Source organism: Drosophila innubila (genome assembly GCF_004354385.1).
Source record: "Drosophila innubila isolate TH190305 chromosome 2R unlocalized genomic scaffold, UK_Dinn_1.0 1_C_2R, whole genome shotgun sequence".
NCBI lineage: Eukaryota > Metazoa > Arthropoda > Insecta > Diptera > Drosophilidae > Drosophila > Drosophila innubila.
Genome location: NW_022995374.1, coordinates 16,855,049 through 16,875,167, shown reverse-complemented (window position 1 = coordinate 16,875,167; position 20,119 = coordinate 16,855,049). Strand labels below are relative to the sequence as shown.

Here is a 20,119-nt window from a genome sequence, read left to right as displayed (position 1 = left end):
TTTAATTAAAATGTCAAAACTGGTTTAATGGCGCTAATGAACGAACACTTGGCCAACACATTTGGCAGTTTAGTTAACGCAAAGTTGTTGGCCTGGCCGAAATAGTTGAAATACTTGAGACACTGTCGTTGCAACTTGAAAATGTGGCAACTTTGAAGTGCTGCGCTCTGATTTATTGTCAAATGTTGAACGATTTCTAATAAATGCCGCCGACGCCGTGTTGCCACAAAATGGAAAGTTGCGACTTGCCAGCTTCAGTCGCTTTGACAGTTTGCGTACCGCCAATTGATTTATCGAAATCAAATCAAATCGAACTGAACTCAGCTGAACGACGTTAACCCATTGCTTGCCATTGTTAACCATTGAGTTGTGGCTCATTCATTGTTGATGTTGTTTTGCTGTTGTTGCTGTTGTTGCTGTCGTTGTTGTTGTTGTTGCAGCTGCAACAATGACCAGGTAAAATAGCCCGCATGCTGCGGCTTTCCTTTGCTCTCCTCCTTTGCTCCCTTCGCAAAACGCAGGACGCATAATTAATGATCGGTCATCATCATTTGGCAAACGCTTTCAGAGTTTCAAATTTCAAGGTATTCATAATAATTCACATACGAGCATGTGAATACTCGGCAGGTATATAGGGGATGTATTCACATAAAGAGTCCAATGAACACATGCAATTTATATTTCTTATCGAAAGCCAATCCAATATATTTTCGACATATTTCGCAAAGTATTTTATTATATTTTTAAATGTTACTCTATTACTTATCAATTATAAACATCGAACATAATTAATTGAGGATAAGCTGATATATAGGAATCATTATCCAAGCATGGTTTAATATTTCAGGTCATACCTTCTCAGTTTTTGTTAACCAAACTTCACTTTTGTATCCTATGAGTTTAATAAAAAAAAACAAAATTGTTAATAGAAAATAGAGAATATATAAAAACTGCCAGAATTTTTAATAAAACATATGGAAAGCCCATAAATTTTTATGAATAAAACATAAACAATCTAAAATTTAAGATTATTCTAAAGTGCTTATTCTCACAGACTATTTAATAAGTTTGAATTCATTTATAACATATACATGATATCGATAATGTGCCGATAACCTAGCAATATCAGTTGCATTTCGAATATATTTCCTAAATAGAATACCAAACTGAAGTCTAAACTCCATCTATTTGTCATTTGGAATAGACGGAACTGCATCACACTCTCCCACACTGGTTTCTGCGTCTCCCAGACTCCAGTGTTGCAATGTTTCAGTGTTGCAGTGGTGCAGGCAGCACAATCCAACAGAATCCACCGACTTGGCGGGCCCCATGTCTGAAAAGTTGTGTGATTTATTTGGTCGGCTCATGTGTGTGTGTGTGTGTTGTTTCTGTTGTTGTTTTTTATACTCACCCGCTGCAGTGAGTGCTGCGCTTTTTATTATGGCGAAATTTTTATTATTTTTATTGGTCCGCACTCGAGTGGAGTTGGCATGGAGTGGTGCCGAGTGAAGTTGCATGCCACTGACGCACTGAAGAAGAGGGGGAAAGCAGAGTGCGGCTGGCGCTGTAAACACAAATGCAATGCATATCCATGAGGCAGCAGACGGATCGACAATTCGTACGCGGATTCAGATTCACATATATATATATATAAATATATATACTCGTAATTCACGTGCATTTATTATTTTACTTGGTTTGCTCGCGTTTCGATTCGTGCAACAATCTGTAGACACAATAAATTACCAATTATATTTTCATTTCATATTTCTGTCATTGATTTCAGTCAGACAGCAGTCCCATTGAAGCCAATCCATGCCAAGCCCAGAACAGACCAAGTCAGACCAAGTCAGACCAAGTCAGACCAAGTCAGACCAGGCCAGCCCAGATGATGTCGCCCTCGCCCTCGATGGGCATCAAATTAACCGACTTTCAATTGATATCCTCATTTTTTTTATTTCTCACTCACTCGTTCACTCTAGCAGCCTCACTCTCTCGCACACTCTTTGTATCCCATTATGGTTGCAAATTAATTCAAGGAAGTTGCATAATGAGTCATATTATGCAGGTAAATAAATGTTAATAAAAGCTTCTCTTGGAAACATTCTGAAAAGTAATCTACATATGAAAGAACTCTTAAATATTTCGGAATCTATCTAGATAGAATGTATGGACTAAATTGTATATTAATTATAGTAAACTTTCACCTGTAATAGATATCAAATTTCAGCATAAATTATTATAGTCAATTTTTAAAGTTTTTAAAGCCAAATATATATTAAATTCTTATATTTAAGATACAGAATCATTTTTATTTGACTTATTAATTTTTCAACCAACTGTAAGGAATGCATACTTTTAAGATCAACAGCTGCTGCTCAGTCCACGTCCTAGAGCTGACTCTGTAATGCCCTTCCGTCCATAATTCTCAATCAAATTTGTCTAGTCAAGCAAGCTGTGCCGAGGACACAACATGGCTTTGAGTTTTGCATGCACAATTCGTCGAGACTTTAATGAAAGTTAGCAGCCGGAAAACTGCAATCTTAACGCCATGAAGCTAAAAGCCATCGCGCTTCTCCTTGGCCAAAGAGAAGACGCGATTTATTTGCGTGTTTTTATTTTCGTCTGTGCTTCTGTTTTTAGCACTAGACGCTGTCTATATGGCCTCTTGCTGTTTATTTCTCTTTCCCTACAATAAAAATAGCAACAAAAACTGTAAAACTGGATAGCCAGATAGCTGGCTTTTTGGACAAAGCCCGAACAACCCTAAGCCCCAGTCAGGCTGATTCGCATAACTCCGGAGTGAAAATCAAACGTCGCAGTTAAAGTGTCTAGAAAATTGTGCATGCATTAAATAAATGAAACACTTTGCAGACGAAGTGACCATGGTCAATGCTAAATAGGGGTTGGCACTCAGATGACCCCTAGCATACTGAAAGCAAATGAAAATGGAATGCTTTAGCTATGAATCCAGCTACAAATATTATGAAAAATAAAACGTAACTTTCAAAGAATTCACAAAAGTAATGGGACTATTCTGAGGTTGAGTAGAAAATACTTTGAAGGGATGAGAAGACGTCTGAATGGAGTTCAGAATGAAGAAAGGAAAAGACAGGAGTAAAAATGTTTTTGCTTTAGATAAAATTGTGTTATACTTTAAAATGGCAAAATAAATGAAATAAATGTACACTCTTATATGACAGAAAATTACTTATTATTTAGAAATATTTTTAAGGTTACAGTACAATTTTATATAAATTTAAGTTACTACAAATTAATTTTATGTTTGAATTTCCTGTTGATTTAATGCATATTTTAATAAATATTATTTACATTAGTACTTCTTATTTTACCTCATAAATTGAAGAGCAAATTGTGCATGCATTAAATATATGAATCAGACTCTAAAAGGCTGGGGAAATGTTGGGGTCAAATGTTTGGGAAGGGCAAAGTGTTGAGTGGAGTGAAAATTAAACAAGGCGAAGGAAGCATTCAATTGCTGTCTGTAATTTTTTTTTATTTAATTTTTTTTTTATATTTTGCAATGGTTCTATTATGCTGGCCTGGCCCCTCTCAACTTTGGCTTTTTGATTTATGAAGTGTAAACAAATGTTAATGAAATATTGTGTGGCAATGCGAAAACGTAGTCTGAGAATGCTTAAAGCCCAAGCCCAAGTCTGTAGACTCCTGGAGAAGGCTGAATTCATTTTAATTGCCCTAGCCAATTATGAAGTTTTGAGCAAAATAAAAATCAAAACTAACAGAAAACTACGAAAATGCCAAAGGGGCCTCTCCTTAGTAAGCTCAGCACGTAATTCAATCCAGGCAATTCAATTTTTGCGGTTCTATGTGTGTAGGAGTTACTTTTCCCTTTGCTGCGTTTGAGTTTTCCCAAGTCAGTCAGGTGGTCTTCTAATTATTCAGTAAAATTTTCATGCTTCATAGCAATTTTTAGCATATTTTTCCATAATTTGCTGCGCTTGTTTGTCTGCCATTTGTCCTCCACATACAAATTGCGAATCGAAAACTTCGAAAACTAACGGCAATTAAAGTATTTTCTTTTGCGCTATAACAACCCTCAACCCCAAATCCTTAGCCCTGAAAAGAAGCCACAACCCGACCAAGACTTGGACTCTACCATTTGGCTGACTGTGCGTGTAATTATAATTTTCCTTAAGTTGGTTTGCTCAAACTTTTCTTTATGTGAAAGTTTTCCACTCGCTATTCGTCTCTCCCTCTCTCTCGCTCTCTCTCTGTCTCTCTCTCCCTGTCTTTCTCTCTCACACCATCTATCGTTCTTTGTCATGCTGTCTTTAGTTGTTGTCGTTCCTTACGTACAACCGCAAATAATTTTGTCGAAAAGTTTGTCTCCCATTTTTCTTCTTCTTCATCGTATTTTCCTCGTTTTCCTTAATATTTTCTTCTTCTTCTTCTTTTTTTTGGCATGTTGTTGGTAATTATGCGCTTTGTAAAATTCAAAGAACGCAAACTTTTGGGCTACATCATCATCGTCTGAGTGTATTAGTTGTAATGTGCGACGGTTAGCCCAAGGAAGCGAACAAGTTGCCAAACTTGCAACAACAGGTTGATTCGCATTACACGTGCCCCAAACTCCAATACCCAACAAAAAAAAACAAGCAAACCATACCAGTTTTATAACATCCAGAATAACAGCACTCGTTTCTAAGGACTCGGGACTCAGGACTCTTTATCGTATTGTGCTTACCTCTTCGGGGTCTACTTACCTGACTTGCTGGACAATATGTCTTATTAGTTGGCCAAACTTTTCACTGATTCATTCATTCATTAGACCAAAAGACTGCAAAATTTGAGCTAATGACGATGCTGATGAATGAAGTGCGAGTTTATTAACAGTCCTCGTTGTATTTTCCTTTAAATGAATAGCCGAAGTTAACTTTAGATAATACTTTGTTCTAGTGATTAACATGGAAAATATTATATTATTTGGGAAAAAATTAGATTTATTATAGCAAATATAGATTTAGCAAAAAATATTTATACAATTACATTCGATAAACTGTCCATTAAATATTATGTTTTTTTATATTAGTGATTTTTGTAAGAAAAAACACTATTTTCAATTTATTGCTTATAATAAAGGCTATTTATTACGTTGGCCAACAAATGAAAACGAATTCAACTCGTTTGTAGTTAACACCAGCTCACGACTTGGCCATTTTGCCTAATGGCCCAGACATGTGCCTGGACATTCGAAAGCGGCGCGCTGCATGTTTTCCTTTTGTGTAATATGACATTTAATTGTATTACTTCATCAGGCATACAATAAAAAACAAGGTAATAAGCAGGTGAGCCAAAGAAGGTGGCGGGGTACATCAGGAGACGCCTATAGGCAAAAAAATGCAGAGAAAGCAATTGGCGAGAGAAACAAAGACTTCCTTAACATGGAAAAAACATAGTACAAGGCATAAGAGAAAACTTATGTAACAAAGGAAAAGGAATGCACAGCAGGAAGAAGTTGAAAGGAGAAGCTGATAGAGAAATATTCAAAGAACGCTTTTTAAAAGCAGTATAAATAAAATTCCGGAAAGGGAATAAAAAAAAGCCAGAAAGAAGATACAAAAAAGAGAGTAGAGAAAAGTCTTTAATGCTTAAGCAAGGATTGAAGTAAATGGATCTATAAAAATAATAAGCGGAAGTTAATTACAAATATGTTTAGATATTTAAATTAAGAAAACTTAAATAACTGTATCATCCATTAACTAGTTGAAAATAAAACAAATTAGAGTCTGAAAGAGAAGTTATCAGAGCTGTGAAATCTCTTGACAATACATAACTAATATACATAAATTATACTCACTTTTGACTGATTAGCAACAGTTTAGTAAATCACAAAGTAATACTGACAAAAGACTCGACAATCCTCACTTATTGTAGGAGCCAGATCAAGAGGGTCAAGCACCCCGATTACTAATGACGCCGATCATATCATGACAATTCCAGCTTAGCCGCATTCACACTGTTTATCCTTCCCTGCCCCTTTCCCGTCACACCTCTCCTTCTGTTACAGTAACCAGACGCATAACAAGCTCAACACTCGATGGAGTTAAATAGTAGAGAGGAGGTGGGTAAGTGTGGGAGTGAGGGGGGCTAGGGGTATGCAAAGTGGCAACGCGGCCGAATGCAAAATGTGTTTTCACTTTTGTACGTTTATCAAACGATTGGGGTGATGGGAGGGTAAGGAGTTGGTATTAGGCGTCTGTTAAGCGCCAGAAGGAGACATGGCCAACTGCAATATGACCAAAGGCAACAAATAGCTGACAATAACAGCGACAACAACAACAACAACAACAACTACAACAATAACTACAACAATAACTACAACAACAACGACTCCAAGCAAATGCACGACTCGCATATTGAAACTGAAAACTGCAGCCGGAGTCGAGTTAGAGATGACAGTAAGATGGAAAGCGAGGAGGGAGGAAGGGAGTAGGATGGTAGGAGGGGGGAAGCAACACGTGACGGGTTTTTCAGTTGGATGTGGAGCGAGTTGGAGCTGCCTTGCATTGAAGTGAAGTGAAGTGAAAATGAAAACAAAGTTTAACAAACCGTGGCTAACGAGCTACATTATTAAAACTTCAAAAATGCATAAATTTGCCAAAGGGGAAAAGGGTGTTAGATACATGTAGGAGCACAAAGAGGGGTAGGTGGGGAGGCCGTGGGCAAGAAGGTGAATGCATGTGGCCATGTATATGATAATACACCATGATCCTGGGCAAAACATTTGAAAGTTATTGACACCTACTACATGCTTGCAACAAATAGATGGGCTGCACTCAAAAGTGTATAATTCAAAGATACCCTGTAATATTTTGCCATATTAGGGACACATTTTACAATTTATTTTATCTCTGAAAATGCAATAGTAAATCAAATAATATTAATAAAGTACTAACACCATAGGTTTTGTAATATTTTATTTGGAAACTGAATTTTCGCATTCACTTCTTTATTTAACTAGCCTCAGTACAGGGTATAGCAAGGAGAGAGGCTCGCTCAGACTAGCAGATCGTGAACTGGGGGAGGCAGCAGCTGCTGTTGCTCCTTTGTCCGCCTGGTCATAGCCATAACTCTCACACAAGGTGTTGCAATATCCAATGTCTGTCCACATGCAGTGTGGCACGATCTGTGGCCAGAGAGACTGAGAGTTCCCAGTTTGCAGCTCGGCTGACTTGCCTGCAAGTCATTTTGCGCATATTAGTTGGCCATTAGGCGCACAGCATTGTCAGTCAGTCAGTCAGTCAGTCAGTTAGTCAGTCAGTTCGTCAGTCTGTCAGTCAGCTGCAAAATCGCATTAAAATTCAGTTGGTGTTAAATATTACAAGCGCGTTCCCCCCTCCGTGTGGGGCTAAAGGTTTCCTCTCAGATTCGTAGCTGCCACTCAAGTTGTACGTCACTCAACAGGGAGTGGGTGCAAAGGGAACCAAAGGAACCAAGGGGGCCAAGGGGGCAGCTCTGTGTGGCAGCTGAGCTGACTGCAGTTTATTTGTTGTGCAGCTTGTGAAATGTTATGGCAACGTCTACGTGATATGTTAATCATGGAGACCCCTAAACGTGTCTACATCGCGTCTAGGATGCGGATGTGGCCAACACAACAACCACAGGCCGAGTTGAAGCCAAAGCCAAAGCACTTGCTACACAGAAACACGTAACACAGTGGCAAGGCATAAATGTCAAACAGTTACCACTAAGAAAACACTCACACAACACAACACACACAAAGTACAAAAGAGTTCGCATTCCATTAAAGTTCTTGAATTTTTAAGAAAGTTAAACTGACAATTTCTAGAGAATCCCTTTGAAAAAATGCAGCACTAAAGATAAATAGAGATTAGTGCATTTAACAAAATATAGCTCTGGCTATTTGTCTTTATTAAAATTATTTTTATTGAATTTAAAACTAAACAATATTCAAATTATAGTATCTTTTAGTAAAACGAGTTTAATATTTCTAAATTTTAGCATTACTTCTTAAATATTCCATGCGTATCTTTGACTTTTGCTAGAGAATTTATTTGCTAAGTTAAGGCAAAGTTAAGCATACAATATTTTGTTCGAATTTATGGTAATCGATAGTGATAAAGCATTTGCAAAAAGTGATATTCCAACTTAATTATAGCTCTGTGCTAGGTTTCATATTTAATCATAAACCAATCAGTGCTCATTTTGGCCACATTTAGCAAAGTATTTCTATATAATTTGGACCAAGTCTAAGGCTCTAACTCAGCAGGCAGTTCCCAGAGCATAAACAGCAATTATAGCGGTTCAAAGTGAACAGGGCCATGAAATACCAACACCCGACAGCTGTAAACAACAATTTGCTATTTGATGGGGGTTGCTTATAAGCCGAGTATGAAAGAAACCCCTTCCCTTCCCTTCACCCCATCGAGAGCTGAGACAACGAAAACGTGCAGCAAAAACACAGTTAAAGGACAGAGCAGAAAATGCCAATAACTTGCCAAGATCGGTTGCTCTGGTCTTACAGACAAAAAAAAGTTATTTAAAACGCCAGCCACAATGGCAAATGATGATGATGATGAGCTCCAACTCGTTGCTCAGCTAACAACGTTAAAAGCGTTTAAGCGTTTTGCCCAAAAAAAATAAGAGAAAAAGAGCTTAAGCTGAAAACTTGAATGAAAAATACAAGAGAACAAACAGAATGCATTTCAAGAGTAGATAACAAAACGAACCCGAACCCAAAACCGAACCCAATCGAAGCCAATATGAAGCCACAGTCATACCAAGTCGATTCAGGACCACAACTGAACGTAATGAGCAAATTTATGGTCAATTGATAATTTAGTGGCATTCGGTATCATCAATTATGGTCGGTGCACTGAGACTCAGACTGGAACTGCTCCTATAACTAAAGTCAGTGTCTGTATTTGTATCTGTATGCGTATCTGTGCCCAGTCTCTCTCTCTCTCTCTTTATTGAAGATGAAGTATTGTTATTGAGCCCAATGAGGCACAAATTGTGCAAAATGTTTCGGCATTTTTGCTCCACGCATGACTTATGCTCATGTGGGGCATCATTAGCTGACTGCTTTTTACTTTTGACCTGGCTAAGGATATTCTCATAATTTATATAATTTGCGCGCACGTTTTTACTGTCAACCCTTGGCCACAGAAATTGGGTCACATGTGCGAAACTGGACCTCAAATCAGAGAAGCTCACCAGGGATTCAAGCTAGAGATGACACCGTGATAAAGTGTATTCCTGCATCAGGAATTTGACTGTTGAATGAAATATGTTGAATGATTTCTAAATTATAGCCTATTTCCACGACAGCACATTTAACTCATTCGACGCCATTTTCATCATTTGCCCCAAATGTGGACTTCATTTCAGTACAAAATCCGAGTGATCATTTTGGCTCATTCATAATGAATGAGCCGATTTTTTGTCAATCGACCCGGTGAATTTCAGTATTTTTTTATCGAACACGCGATGTTTATAGATAAACTCGTAAAAAAAAAAGCAATTATCACCTTAACCAGCTGTTTTCATCAACAAAATCGGTAGGCATTAAATTTGCGCCAATTATAATATCATAATAAATAAAAAAATGTTGTTATTGTCTGCTTTTTATAATTTGTGCACAAAAGCCGAACAGCTGATTTGCTTTGGGTGTCTTAACAGTTTCACATTTGGTCGTGGAAAGCCAAATATGAAGCACATTAAAATGTGAGCAAATGTGGCAAATGTGAGTGGTCGTGGAAATAGCCTATTACTTTCTCATGTTATTTAAACATAGTTATTTCTAAATTTAAAATTGTCTTTTGATGTTTAACTTTAATTTATACTTTATACATTTATCTATGTCATTTTTGGTCAAATTACTCGTCACGCGCTCATCTCTAGTGCTCACAGTTTTCTAGGCAGCAGCTGACTCACAATTTAAGTCGCTAATTGAACGCTTTGTTTGACACATTGCATAAATCACACAAGGAGAAAGACAGAAAGGAGAGTGTGGAGTGGGAATTGCAGAGAAGGAAGCAGGGGGAACATGAAGAGAGCTATGCACCTTGCATACCTGGAGTCTGGGACTCTGTTCCTTGGACAGGCACTGCACGTCGCCATGTTTATGCCAATAATATGCCATAAACTATAGGAAAGGAGCAAAGGAGTCGGGGCAGACAGTCTTCCAGTCTTCCCGTCTTCCCAGTCTACCAGACAGACAATACAGAGCCCACATGGAGTCCAAAAATGGCGAAGAAACGCGTCGCATCGAATCGCGCGGCTTCCTCTGATAAAGTTTATGAACGTCGCCGCAGTTTGGTCAATGGGAACTGCCAACTGGTAACTGGTAACTGGTAAGCTGGGTAGGCAGCCACTTTGTCAGCAGTTGGCAGCCTCCGCACCTCTGCACCAACTGAGACGTCCTCCCCCCTCGAGCACCCTGTAAATGTCCTTGAGTGCGGTGCTAAACTTTTAGCATCGCCGGAACTTTACGCACAACTTGCGCACATAATTTACCCCTCTTACCACCATGACACGAGTATTTCCCCCCCTTTGTGTAATTATTGGCCAGGTTCGTGGGCCAACATGTTGCTGGTTTCGGGGTTTCAGATCGACTACGGGTTATATGTGAGTGCATTAGAGGCGACCACAAATTGTTTGGTTTGGTTTGCGCGCAAATTGTAGTCATAATTTTCCGCAAGCTTCGCCAATTGGCAGCGGCTGCTACAAACTGGGCTTTATTATATGGCCCAAATGCAGCTCTATTAGAGTTAAGCCACGTTCAGGGCAGGCTAATAAATAATTTTTATCTACCTATTACTGGTAGATAAAAGCAAAGGCTTGGCTTTTTTACAGACAATGTATTTTTATATTCAACTTTAATAATAATAAATAATAAAATAATATACAAATGATTTATTGGACATGCTACGTTATTCTTAAAATATAAAAAAAGCTTAACAAAAGTCGAACACCGAAATCTTTTTAAAATTAATGCATTATTTAAATATACATTAATTTGAATAGTCAAATGCCTGGCAAATTTATTTCAAACATCAAAAGCTTGAAAAATTCAAGAAAGTTAAACACTTTATAAATATTTTCATTGACTTTTTCTCTCTTTAATTGATTCATAACATTTTTTTAATGATTTGTTTATGGTTTTTAAACGTTTTTTAATTGCAGGTCTGCAATAATAACAATAACAATAACAGTAGAAATTGCAGTTCTAGGAATTACTTAGGTTAACTACAGGTCGACCTCATGTCCGAATCACATATGCAGAGCGTTGTCTCTGGCTATTATGAAATAGCAAATAACGGGCGACATTTGTGTTGGCAAGTGCCACAAATCCCACATCAATCAAAATGTGCGTTGTATGCAGCAACAACAACGACAATAGCCACTACAACAACAACAACAATACCAATGGCTTTATGTAGGGCTTCTCGCTCTTGCACTTAGTCTGTCCCTTTCAAAATACTACAATTGAGCCGCTGCGAAATTAAACCAAGATTAAATAACCGCTATGGACAACATGGCAAGCTCGAATTATGGCGCCCATCGATCGACCCAGTCAATCAGTCCACGTGTTTTGCCTGTAATGTTAAATTGTGCCATGGCACAGTGACACCAAACCTGAAAAACTACTGGTAAAATATTTAATAATTATAACTTATTTCAAAAATTAACAGACAATTTACTGAAAATAAATAAATATCATACAAAACTTCGAGAAAGTGATTTCAATTAAAATATGTGAATTTAAACATTAAGATATATTTTAAATTACTAATACTTATATTTACTAATTATAATAATAATAATTTAGAATATATAATAATTTACTAATACTTATATTATTAAAATAAAATATATTGATATGCTAACAATTATTGACTTCACGAAGACTTCATTTCAATTTCGTCCCACTGTGCTATCCTCAAAGTTGCTTCTACCGGCATTGCATGCAAATTATGATATTATGCCACGCCTTACGCCTAGTTGAAGGCACACACACTGTCCTTACATGCCCAGAACTGGTCGAGTTGGGCGTGGGCAAACTTTAAGTTCGCAGGATGTGTCCTTCGTCCTTAGTCCTTTTCTGCATTGATTTTGTATTTCCAAGGAAGTCGCGCGGAAGCTTGTTAGAGCGCCAACCCACTTCCCCCTCTCCCCCCTCTTCCCACCAGCCAGCGCATAAATTGCTTTGCATGCAGTTTTCTGCAAGCCTTCCCCCCGCTTTAGCCCCCTCCCGGCCGTATCAGCCACCCCCTCGGAGGCGCCCACATAGAGACAGAGCTTCGGCCCGGACTATTACGTTGGCAAATTGCAATGTAATTAGTTTTTACATTTCTATATAGTCGGGAACGTATAATTGTGGAAAATGGCATTTCTAGTTAATTAATGGCTCGGATAGGACCAGGATCCCACAGAGGGAGTAGCTGTGGGAGGTGGGGGGTCTACAAAGAATCCCCTGCTCCCCAAACTGTCGCTGTGCGAAAACTTTTAGCCGTGTGCAGTCAACAAAAAGTGCAGTCACCTACACACGTAACACCACATCCCCAATCCACACACCCTTTCCTTCAATTTACAAGTCCCCCTTCATTCAGACACCCCGCCAACCCTGTCAACCATTGCAACTTTGCTTGAAATTGCTTGAAAATTTAATTAAAATGTTGGCATTTTTGTTCACGAATTGATTTTTACGAAAAAAAAGGGAACCTATCAGAGCAGCTCTGAATATTTACAAAAAATATATAAAAAACTCACATAAAAATGCATATGCTGACTATGTGTGTGTGTGTTATGTTGTGTTGTGTGTTGCGGAGGGGGCGTGGTAGACAATTAACAGTCTGAGTTGACCTTCAAAGTGCGCAAAGACCAAGCTCAGCTCAACTTACTGTTGATTCCATTATGAATATGTTGAATAAAAATTGAATTTTTTATTTATAATCATTATATGTATATTGAATATTTTTAAAAATGGAACATTCAACACTACAAATGTCTTTTTTAAATTGTTACTTTAGAAAATAGTTAAACATCAAAATGCAGAGTGAAATTTTAGACAGAGTCAATTTGGAATTCAGACTCTCAGCTTATAGCCTGAAAATGATTCACAACTCTGCAATAAACAAAGCCAACTCGAACAATTCACTTTTAATGTGGGGGAACAACAAATGAAACCTCAGCCAAAAGTTGTCATGCACAAATTTGCATAAAACAGCAACAACAAACACAAAAATCTGACCACGCCCAACAAAAATAGCAACAACACAGCGCAGCTAAACTGAAAGTGAAAATCGAATAGGAAAATGCTACTGTTTATTTTGCCTTTGCCTTTGTGAATTTATATTTGTATTTGTCTCTGTATTTATTTTGGGGTGCCTAATTTAAATAAACATTTATTTGTAGAAAGGCTTAAATAGGTTCAGTAAATGACTTCCTGTATTGTGTGCAGTGCAGACCCGAAACAAATGCAAAAAAAAACACGAAACAGAAGAAGAAATAAAAACGACCAAATTGCATAATCAGTGAGACAAATGCAGCGGATTATGAAATCCTTCGCTCAAAGGCTATCCCAGCACGGCTGGAAGCCACACACAGACGGACAGACGGACGTACAGACGGACGGACAACAGGACGGATGGATAGACGAACAGAAGGCTGCCAGGCAACACCGGTAACAGCACCAGCAACAACAATGTTGCCTGTGTTGTGTTGTGTTTTGCCCTGGGTTGAAAACTGGCAGCAACCTGTCGCATATTTAAAGCGATTAACGGCACGATTTCAGTTGGCAGCGCTGCTTCAACATAGAAATTGAAATTGAAATGCTTTTGGCAGCGCCAACACTTTTTGATACTCATATAGGGAAAGTGGATACTACAGTGTTGTCAACGGAAATGCGACAGTATAAAAGACAGTATACAAAAATGAAAGTTACAGATATGGTAATTATTTAGCATTGCTTAATTTAATATATTTTAGAGTTCAAAAAATTTATTATTTTATATAAGGATACTATATTAAATTATAGATTATTTTTGAGTTCATTTGATAAATAAAATTTAGCTTTTAACAGTCTGTGTTCTTGTTGCTGAGAAAATATTCTTTCAAACATTATTTTAATTTCTTTATCTAAATTTAACCAAAATTCAATCAATTTTTTAAGTATATAACAAAGTCGGTATACTACAATTGCAATTTCCTTCTGCTTGTTTGCTGTTGTTGCGATTGTCTTTGTTGCTGTTGTTGTTGTTGCAATTCGTGTCTCTGGCATTGCGGACAAAATTGAAAACGTTTGTAAATACTTTAAAAGCATTTGCAGCAATTGAACAAATACAAAATAGTTTTTTGCCGCCGCTTTTGGAAAATTGTGAAAAATGAAAATAAAATAATATAAAATAAAGGAAAAATAATAATACATATATTTGTGCACAATAGCGATTGCTAGTTACTTGTGTTGTTGTTTTCCTTTTGGCTTGTTTTTCCTTTCGGCTTTTCCTCGTTGTAAGTGACCTATAAATAAAGTTGGCAGCCAAATAACTGTGGCCAAAAATGGCATAATCGAAAATTGTGCAATAAAAGCGCATAGCCTACAAATAATAACAGCAACAACTTCTTGATTTCCTACTCAATTGAGTATTTCTACAACTGGTCAAGCAACTGATTGACCTTTGAACTAATGCGATTTTGGGGCGCAAAGAAAATTGTTAGATTTCCCAAATTATGAGTTTATTATTTTAAAATCGATTTTAAGATAAGCTAGGGAGATAGACATTTGTTATTGAGGTGAGTTTAAAATGCAATTAGTGGAAATTGAAGTTGCTTTGATGTACTAACATTTCTTATAGATGTTCCAATTTCCATTTTCACAAAAACTGACTTTTATTTTTGCAGCATACTTTTCGGAAGTGCATTTAATCAAGTGCACTAACGAGTACATTTTGAAAGGAAGTCAAAAGTATGCTGTACCCATTTATTGTGAAAACGAAACTTGGAACATTACTAAAAAAAAAAAATTTTTTTGTCTGATTTAATTATGTGTGATTTAAGGTATATGTAAGAGTTATAGAATTAATATTTGAACATTTTTAATTACACTAAAAATTAAGGATTTCTGTGAATATAAAGTACTTAAAACAAAAAGATTTAACCTTGGTTTGACTGAGTTTTTTGACCTGCAGCTAGAGATAAACTAGCTAATCACAACAATGCATGGCTTCAGTTTGTAAAAGTTGTGTGTGAATGCTGTCCAAGTACATGTAATCTGAACCCTTCGGAACTCCCAATCTCAACAAACTGACAAACCTCTTCCCATCCACAACCATTCTCAAACTGTAGCTGAAGAGTAAGAGAGTTGCTGCCCGAAGCATTATGCTTACATATATCATAAGACAAAGAATTTTGGTTATTTTTGCAGAGGTTCACCATGGACCCCCAGGCATTGGCATTGGCAATGGCATTGGGTTGCCCGCCCGGGCGCACTTAATGGCAAAAGCTTTTATCAGCTCCGATTACACAATTTAAAGCAACAAAACTGTCACTTTAAATGCAATACAAAATGGTGCGCATGCCGCAGGAGGAGTCTGATGTGGGGAGCGGGCGGTGGAAATGGAAAAGGGGGTGTAATTTTTGTTGGGGTGTTGTTGTAGCACCTGGAGCAACCTGAAGCCCATTGAAAAGTCCTGTGGTTGCCGCACCGCAACATTGTTGCCGAAAACCAACGTAACCCAAGCCAAGACAGGCGCACAGCTGCCAAACGATCCCCGCCCACGCCTCCCCCTCTTCTCCACCCTGAAACTTCCAGCTCTTTTTACTTGCCCCGCTTTCTTGTGTGAAGTAGCGTAAGCTAACTCAGCTTAAATAAATTTAATTTAATTACCAGTAAAAACCGCATGAGTGACTCCAAGCTAGATGAGTGAGTCGTGGCAAGGACGTGGCTATCTCTTGCTCTTCCACTCACACTATGTCCCCTCTCTCTTCTACACTCTGCAATCACTAGACGCATAGAGTTTTACCTGGCACTCAAGTACTAGACAGTAAGTGTGCGATTGTGTGTATGTGTGTGTTTATTTAGGAAATAACATTTTTGTGGCAACACATTTTTGGATTTTATTACAGTGCGGCACGTTGAGTGCTTCTCTCACTTGCCACACGCTCGGCTGTTGAGGTCAACATGCATTTTATCATTTAAAATAGACGCCCAAAGCAGCAGCAACAGCAGCAGCAACAGCAACCAACAGAAGCAACATTACTCGACACTCAACGATAAATAACCTTAATGTAGTGGCCGCTGCTGTAGTTGGTCTGTCGGGTAGTCGGGGCTTTGCCTTTGGGTTACATGTTTAATTACAAGCGGCGCCAACTAAATTTTCAAAGCATACTTTTAGGCGGCACTGAAAAAAGTGCTTGAGAAAGTGTAGTCGAAAAACGGGCTGACCTCTTTGAGTACCCACCCACACCCCCTCGTTTTGGCCTGGTCCCTGGCACAAGGTCAAGTGACTCCTCCTCCTCTAACGCTGCACTCGACGCTCAACGCTCGACGTCACGATTATTATGCAAATTGGCCTCGCAGTGTTTGCACATACGTGAGCAAATACTTGAGAAGCGGCTTAGTGTTGAGCTTAAGCCACTCGAGACTTACACCACACAATGGCTGGACGAGTGGGTCAGGAGAGGCTGAAGGGGATGTGGGGAGCTAGTTTCGTTTAGTAGAGCGAGTGCTAGGGAAAGCGAGAGCACAGTGCTTGACAAATAAAAACTACATTCCATGGTAAATATATATTGTAAAATTATATAAATTGAATCAAATTTTATGCTTAACATGTTCTGATTTTTAGTTTCATTAAAAACTAATGTGTTTTAAATTAAGGACAAACGGATACGGTCAAAATAATTACAAAATACTCATACCTCTCACAACTTTCTCAAAACTTAACCGATTTTCATACGGAAAGCCATTTAAATCATGATTTGGCCTTCAAATTAATTGTGCATTTAAATTTTAATCATTTAGAAAATTTAATTTTTTTGGACTCTAAGCTGTCCATTAACCATAATATGAAAGCCAACCCCTTATTGTTTTTTCAAAAACTTTGATAACTCATAACTTTATCAAAACTCAATCGATTTCCATGCTGAATGTCATTTTGTTCATGATTTGGCCTACAAATGAATTCTGCATTTAAATTTTGATCATTTCGAAAATTTGATTTTTTTTCGACTATAAGCTGTCCAGTATTCATAATTTGCATACCAACCCCTTAACGTTTTTTCAAAAACTTTGATAGCTTATAACTTTATCAAAACTTAACCGATTTTCATGCGGAATGTCATTTTGTTCATGATTTGGCCTACAAATGAATTCTGCATTTAAATTTTGATCATTTCGAAAATTTGATTTTTTTCGACTATAAGCTGTCCAGTATCCATAATTTGCATACCAACCCCTTAACGTTTTTTCAAAAACTTTGATAGCTCATAACTTTATCAAAACTTAACCGATTTTCATGCGGAATGTCATTTTAAAAATGATTTGGCCTACAAATGAATTTTGCATTTAAATTTTGATAATTTCGAAAATTTGATTTTTTTTTCGACTGTAAGCTGTCCAGTATTCATAATTTGCATACTAACCCCTTAACATTTTTCAAAAACTTTGATAACTCATAACTTTCTCAAAACTTAACCGATTTTCATGCGGAATGTCATTTTGTTCATGATTTGGCCTCCAAATTAATTCTGCATTTAATTTTGATCATTTAGAAAATTTGATTTTTTTCGACTATAAGCTGTCCAGTATCCATAATTTGCATACCAACCCCTTAACATTTTTCAAAAACTTTGATAACTCATAACTTTCTCAAAACTTAACCGATTTTCATGCGGAATGTCATTTTGTTCATGATTTGGCCTCCAAATTAATTCTGCATTTAATTTTGATCATTTAGAAAATTTGATTTTTTTCGACTATAAGCTGTCCAGTATCCATAATTTGCATACCAACCCCTTAACGTTTTTTCAAAAACTTTGATAACTCATAACTTTATCAAAACTTAACCGATTTTCATGATAAATGATTTTCATGTCATTTTGTTCATGATTTAGTCTTCAAATTAATTCTGCATTTATATTTGGTTCAATAGATAATTTCATATTTTCGACTGCAAATGCCATTTTCACATTTTTTATTAGTTCATCCATAAACATGGACAGTTTTTGATTAAATAATTGCTAAAATGTAAATTCTGAGATAAACCCAATATAATACACCCCAAAATGTAAATTTTCGTATATTTTATATGACTTAATTCCAGACTCACATGGTGTTTGCTGTCGGGTCGGATGTGGATCTACAGATGGCACTCCCACTGCGGCTGTTGGGAGGAAGACGGCAAACTGGCAACCCACACTAAGCAGCAGCAACCACCACCCACTTTACAGCATGCATATGCTCTGTTTGCCCCCTCCCACTTCAAGTTCCCCGCTCTCTTAGTCTATGTCCGTTGCCTGGTAACCTAGTTTAATAAATAATTTTTGCTTTATTTTCCTCTTTTTATGTATTTTAGCTGCTGCTCTCTTTTTGTCTTCGGCAAGTCATTCATGTGTGCAATCTGTGGGTGTGACTAATTCAATTACAACGCCCAATTGTGCATGCCTCGCCGCTCGCCCATATCGTCTGACAGTCTCTATTATACCACCCTCCCTCCCTCCCCGCCCCTCTCCCAACACTCTCTCACTTTCTCTCTCCTAATCTTTCTCTTTTTGGACCGTGATTTTTCATTTCCATTTTATGGTTTCTCTCTATGCAGCCATAGGTAGGTTTGGGAATATGTGTGAATTATATTAGCTCTGCTTTTCAGCTCCTGAATTACCCCTCGTCGCCGTCTCTCTTCGTCGTTTTGTGTCGCGTTGCCATTTAATTGTTTTTTGTCACACGAGTCATCCTTTTTGGGGCGTATCGTGTTCAAAATTGAAATTAACCGACTGTCTGAATATGCAGTCAATGCTTTTGTGTGACTGTCTCATTTTCCCTAGATTTGGCTGGATAATCATCCAAAGAAGGCGTATGAGCTGCCATCTACTAGCTATGTTTGAAGTGGGTGTGGGGTTGGTTTATGGGAAAATATATATAGTAATAATCCACGGAAAGCATGTGCAAATAGGTTAACTGTATATAATGTGATTAAAAGAATCGTACAGATATAGAGAATCACATTTAATAATAGTGGTATTAATTACTCGCAAGATAATGAAGCTATTTGATAAATTCTATTCAAGAAATATTGCCAAGTTGGCTATTTGATAAAAAAAAAATACAATAAGTTACACACATTTATTATCCACAACAATATCAAACATCTAAAAATACAAAACAATTTTTCCCAACATATCTTCTTCGGCATCTGATCAATTGTCCTACATCAGTAGCAATTTTTTGATTTCATCCTTTTCAGCGGCATCAATATAGTTCTGACCACTGGGAGTCATTCCCGTCTTATTGGCCCCCTTTTCCAGAAGAAACTCAACACATTCGGTATGCCCCTCCCAGATGGCAGCCAGTAATGGTGTTATACTGTACTTGTCCTCCTTATTGACATCAGCTCCGATCTCGGTCAGAAACTTGACAACCTTCAACTGTCCAAAGTCAGCGGCATAATGTAATGGAGTTCGTCCTCCCATAAATTCGTTTACATTTCGATTCGAATTTTGATAGGTGCTTTGCACGTCATCCAATTCGCCGTTTTTTATTGCCCAAATCAAGTTCTCATCATTCTCACACATTTTAGTAGATTTTATCAAATGACATTGCCTAAGGTACTCGTTACATAATGGCTTACTCAGATCTGGTAACAACTAAGTAAAAAATATATATTTTTCCATTGCTTCCTTTTAACTTACTTCTCTTATTTTATTTTCTCCTGGTCTTTTGATCCTTCTCAGTTTTCTTACAAAAACTTATTTTCGTTGATATATTGGTTTTCTAAATTGGTTTTCTTTTTGATTTAATGTATTATTTTACAGTAAAATTAACTCTGTCTTTGTCTTTCATTTTGGTCCAGGTCTTAACCATTTAGTTTTGATCTTTCATCTCTAGAAATCTTCACTC

At 37.4% G+C, this 20,119-nt stretch overlaps 1 protein-coding gene across 1 annotated transcript; it reads right to left on the bottom strand.

Annotated features, from left to right (window-relative positions):
* Positions 1–19,326: 19,326 nt before the first annotated feature.
* On the bottom strand, positions 19,327–19,813 carry LOC117784558 (myotrophin-like). The gene has a single exon (XM_034622316.1). The coding sequence runs from the start codon at positions 19,792–19,794 to the stop codon at positions 19,429–19,431; it is 366 nt and encodes a 121-aa protein (XP_034478207.1). The 5' UTR covers positions 19,795–19,813; the 3' UTR covers positions 19,327–19,428.
* Between the last annotated feature and the right edge of the window lie 306 nt (positions 19,814–20,119).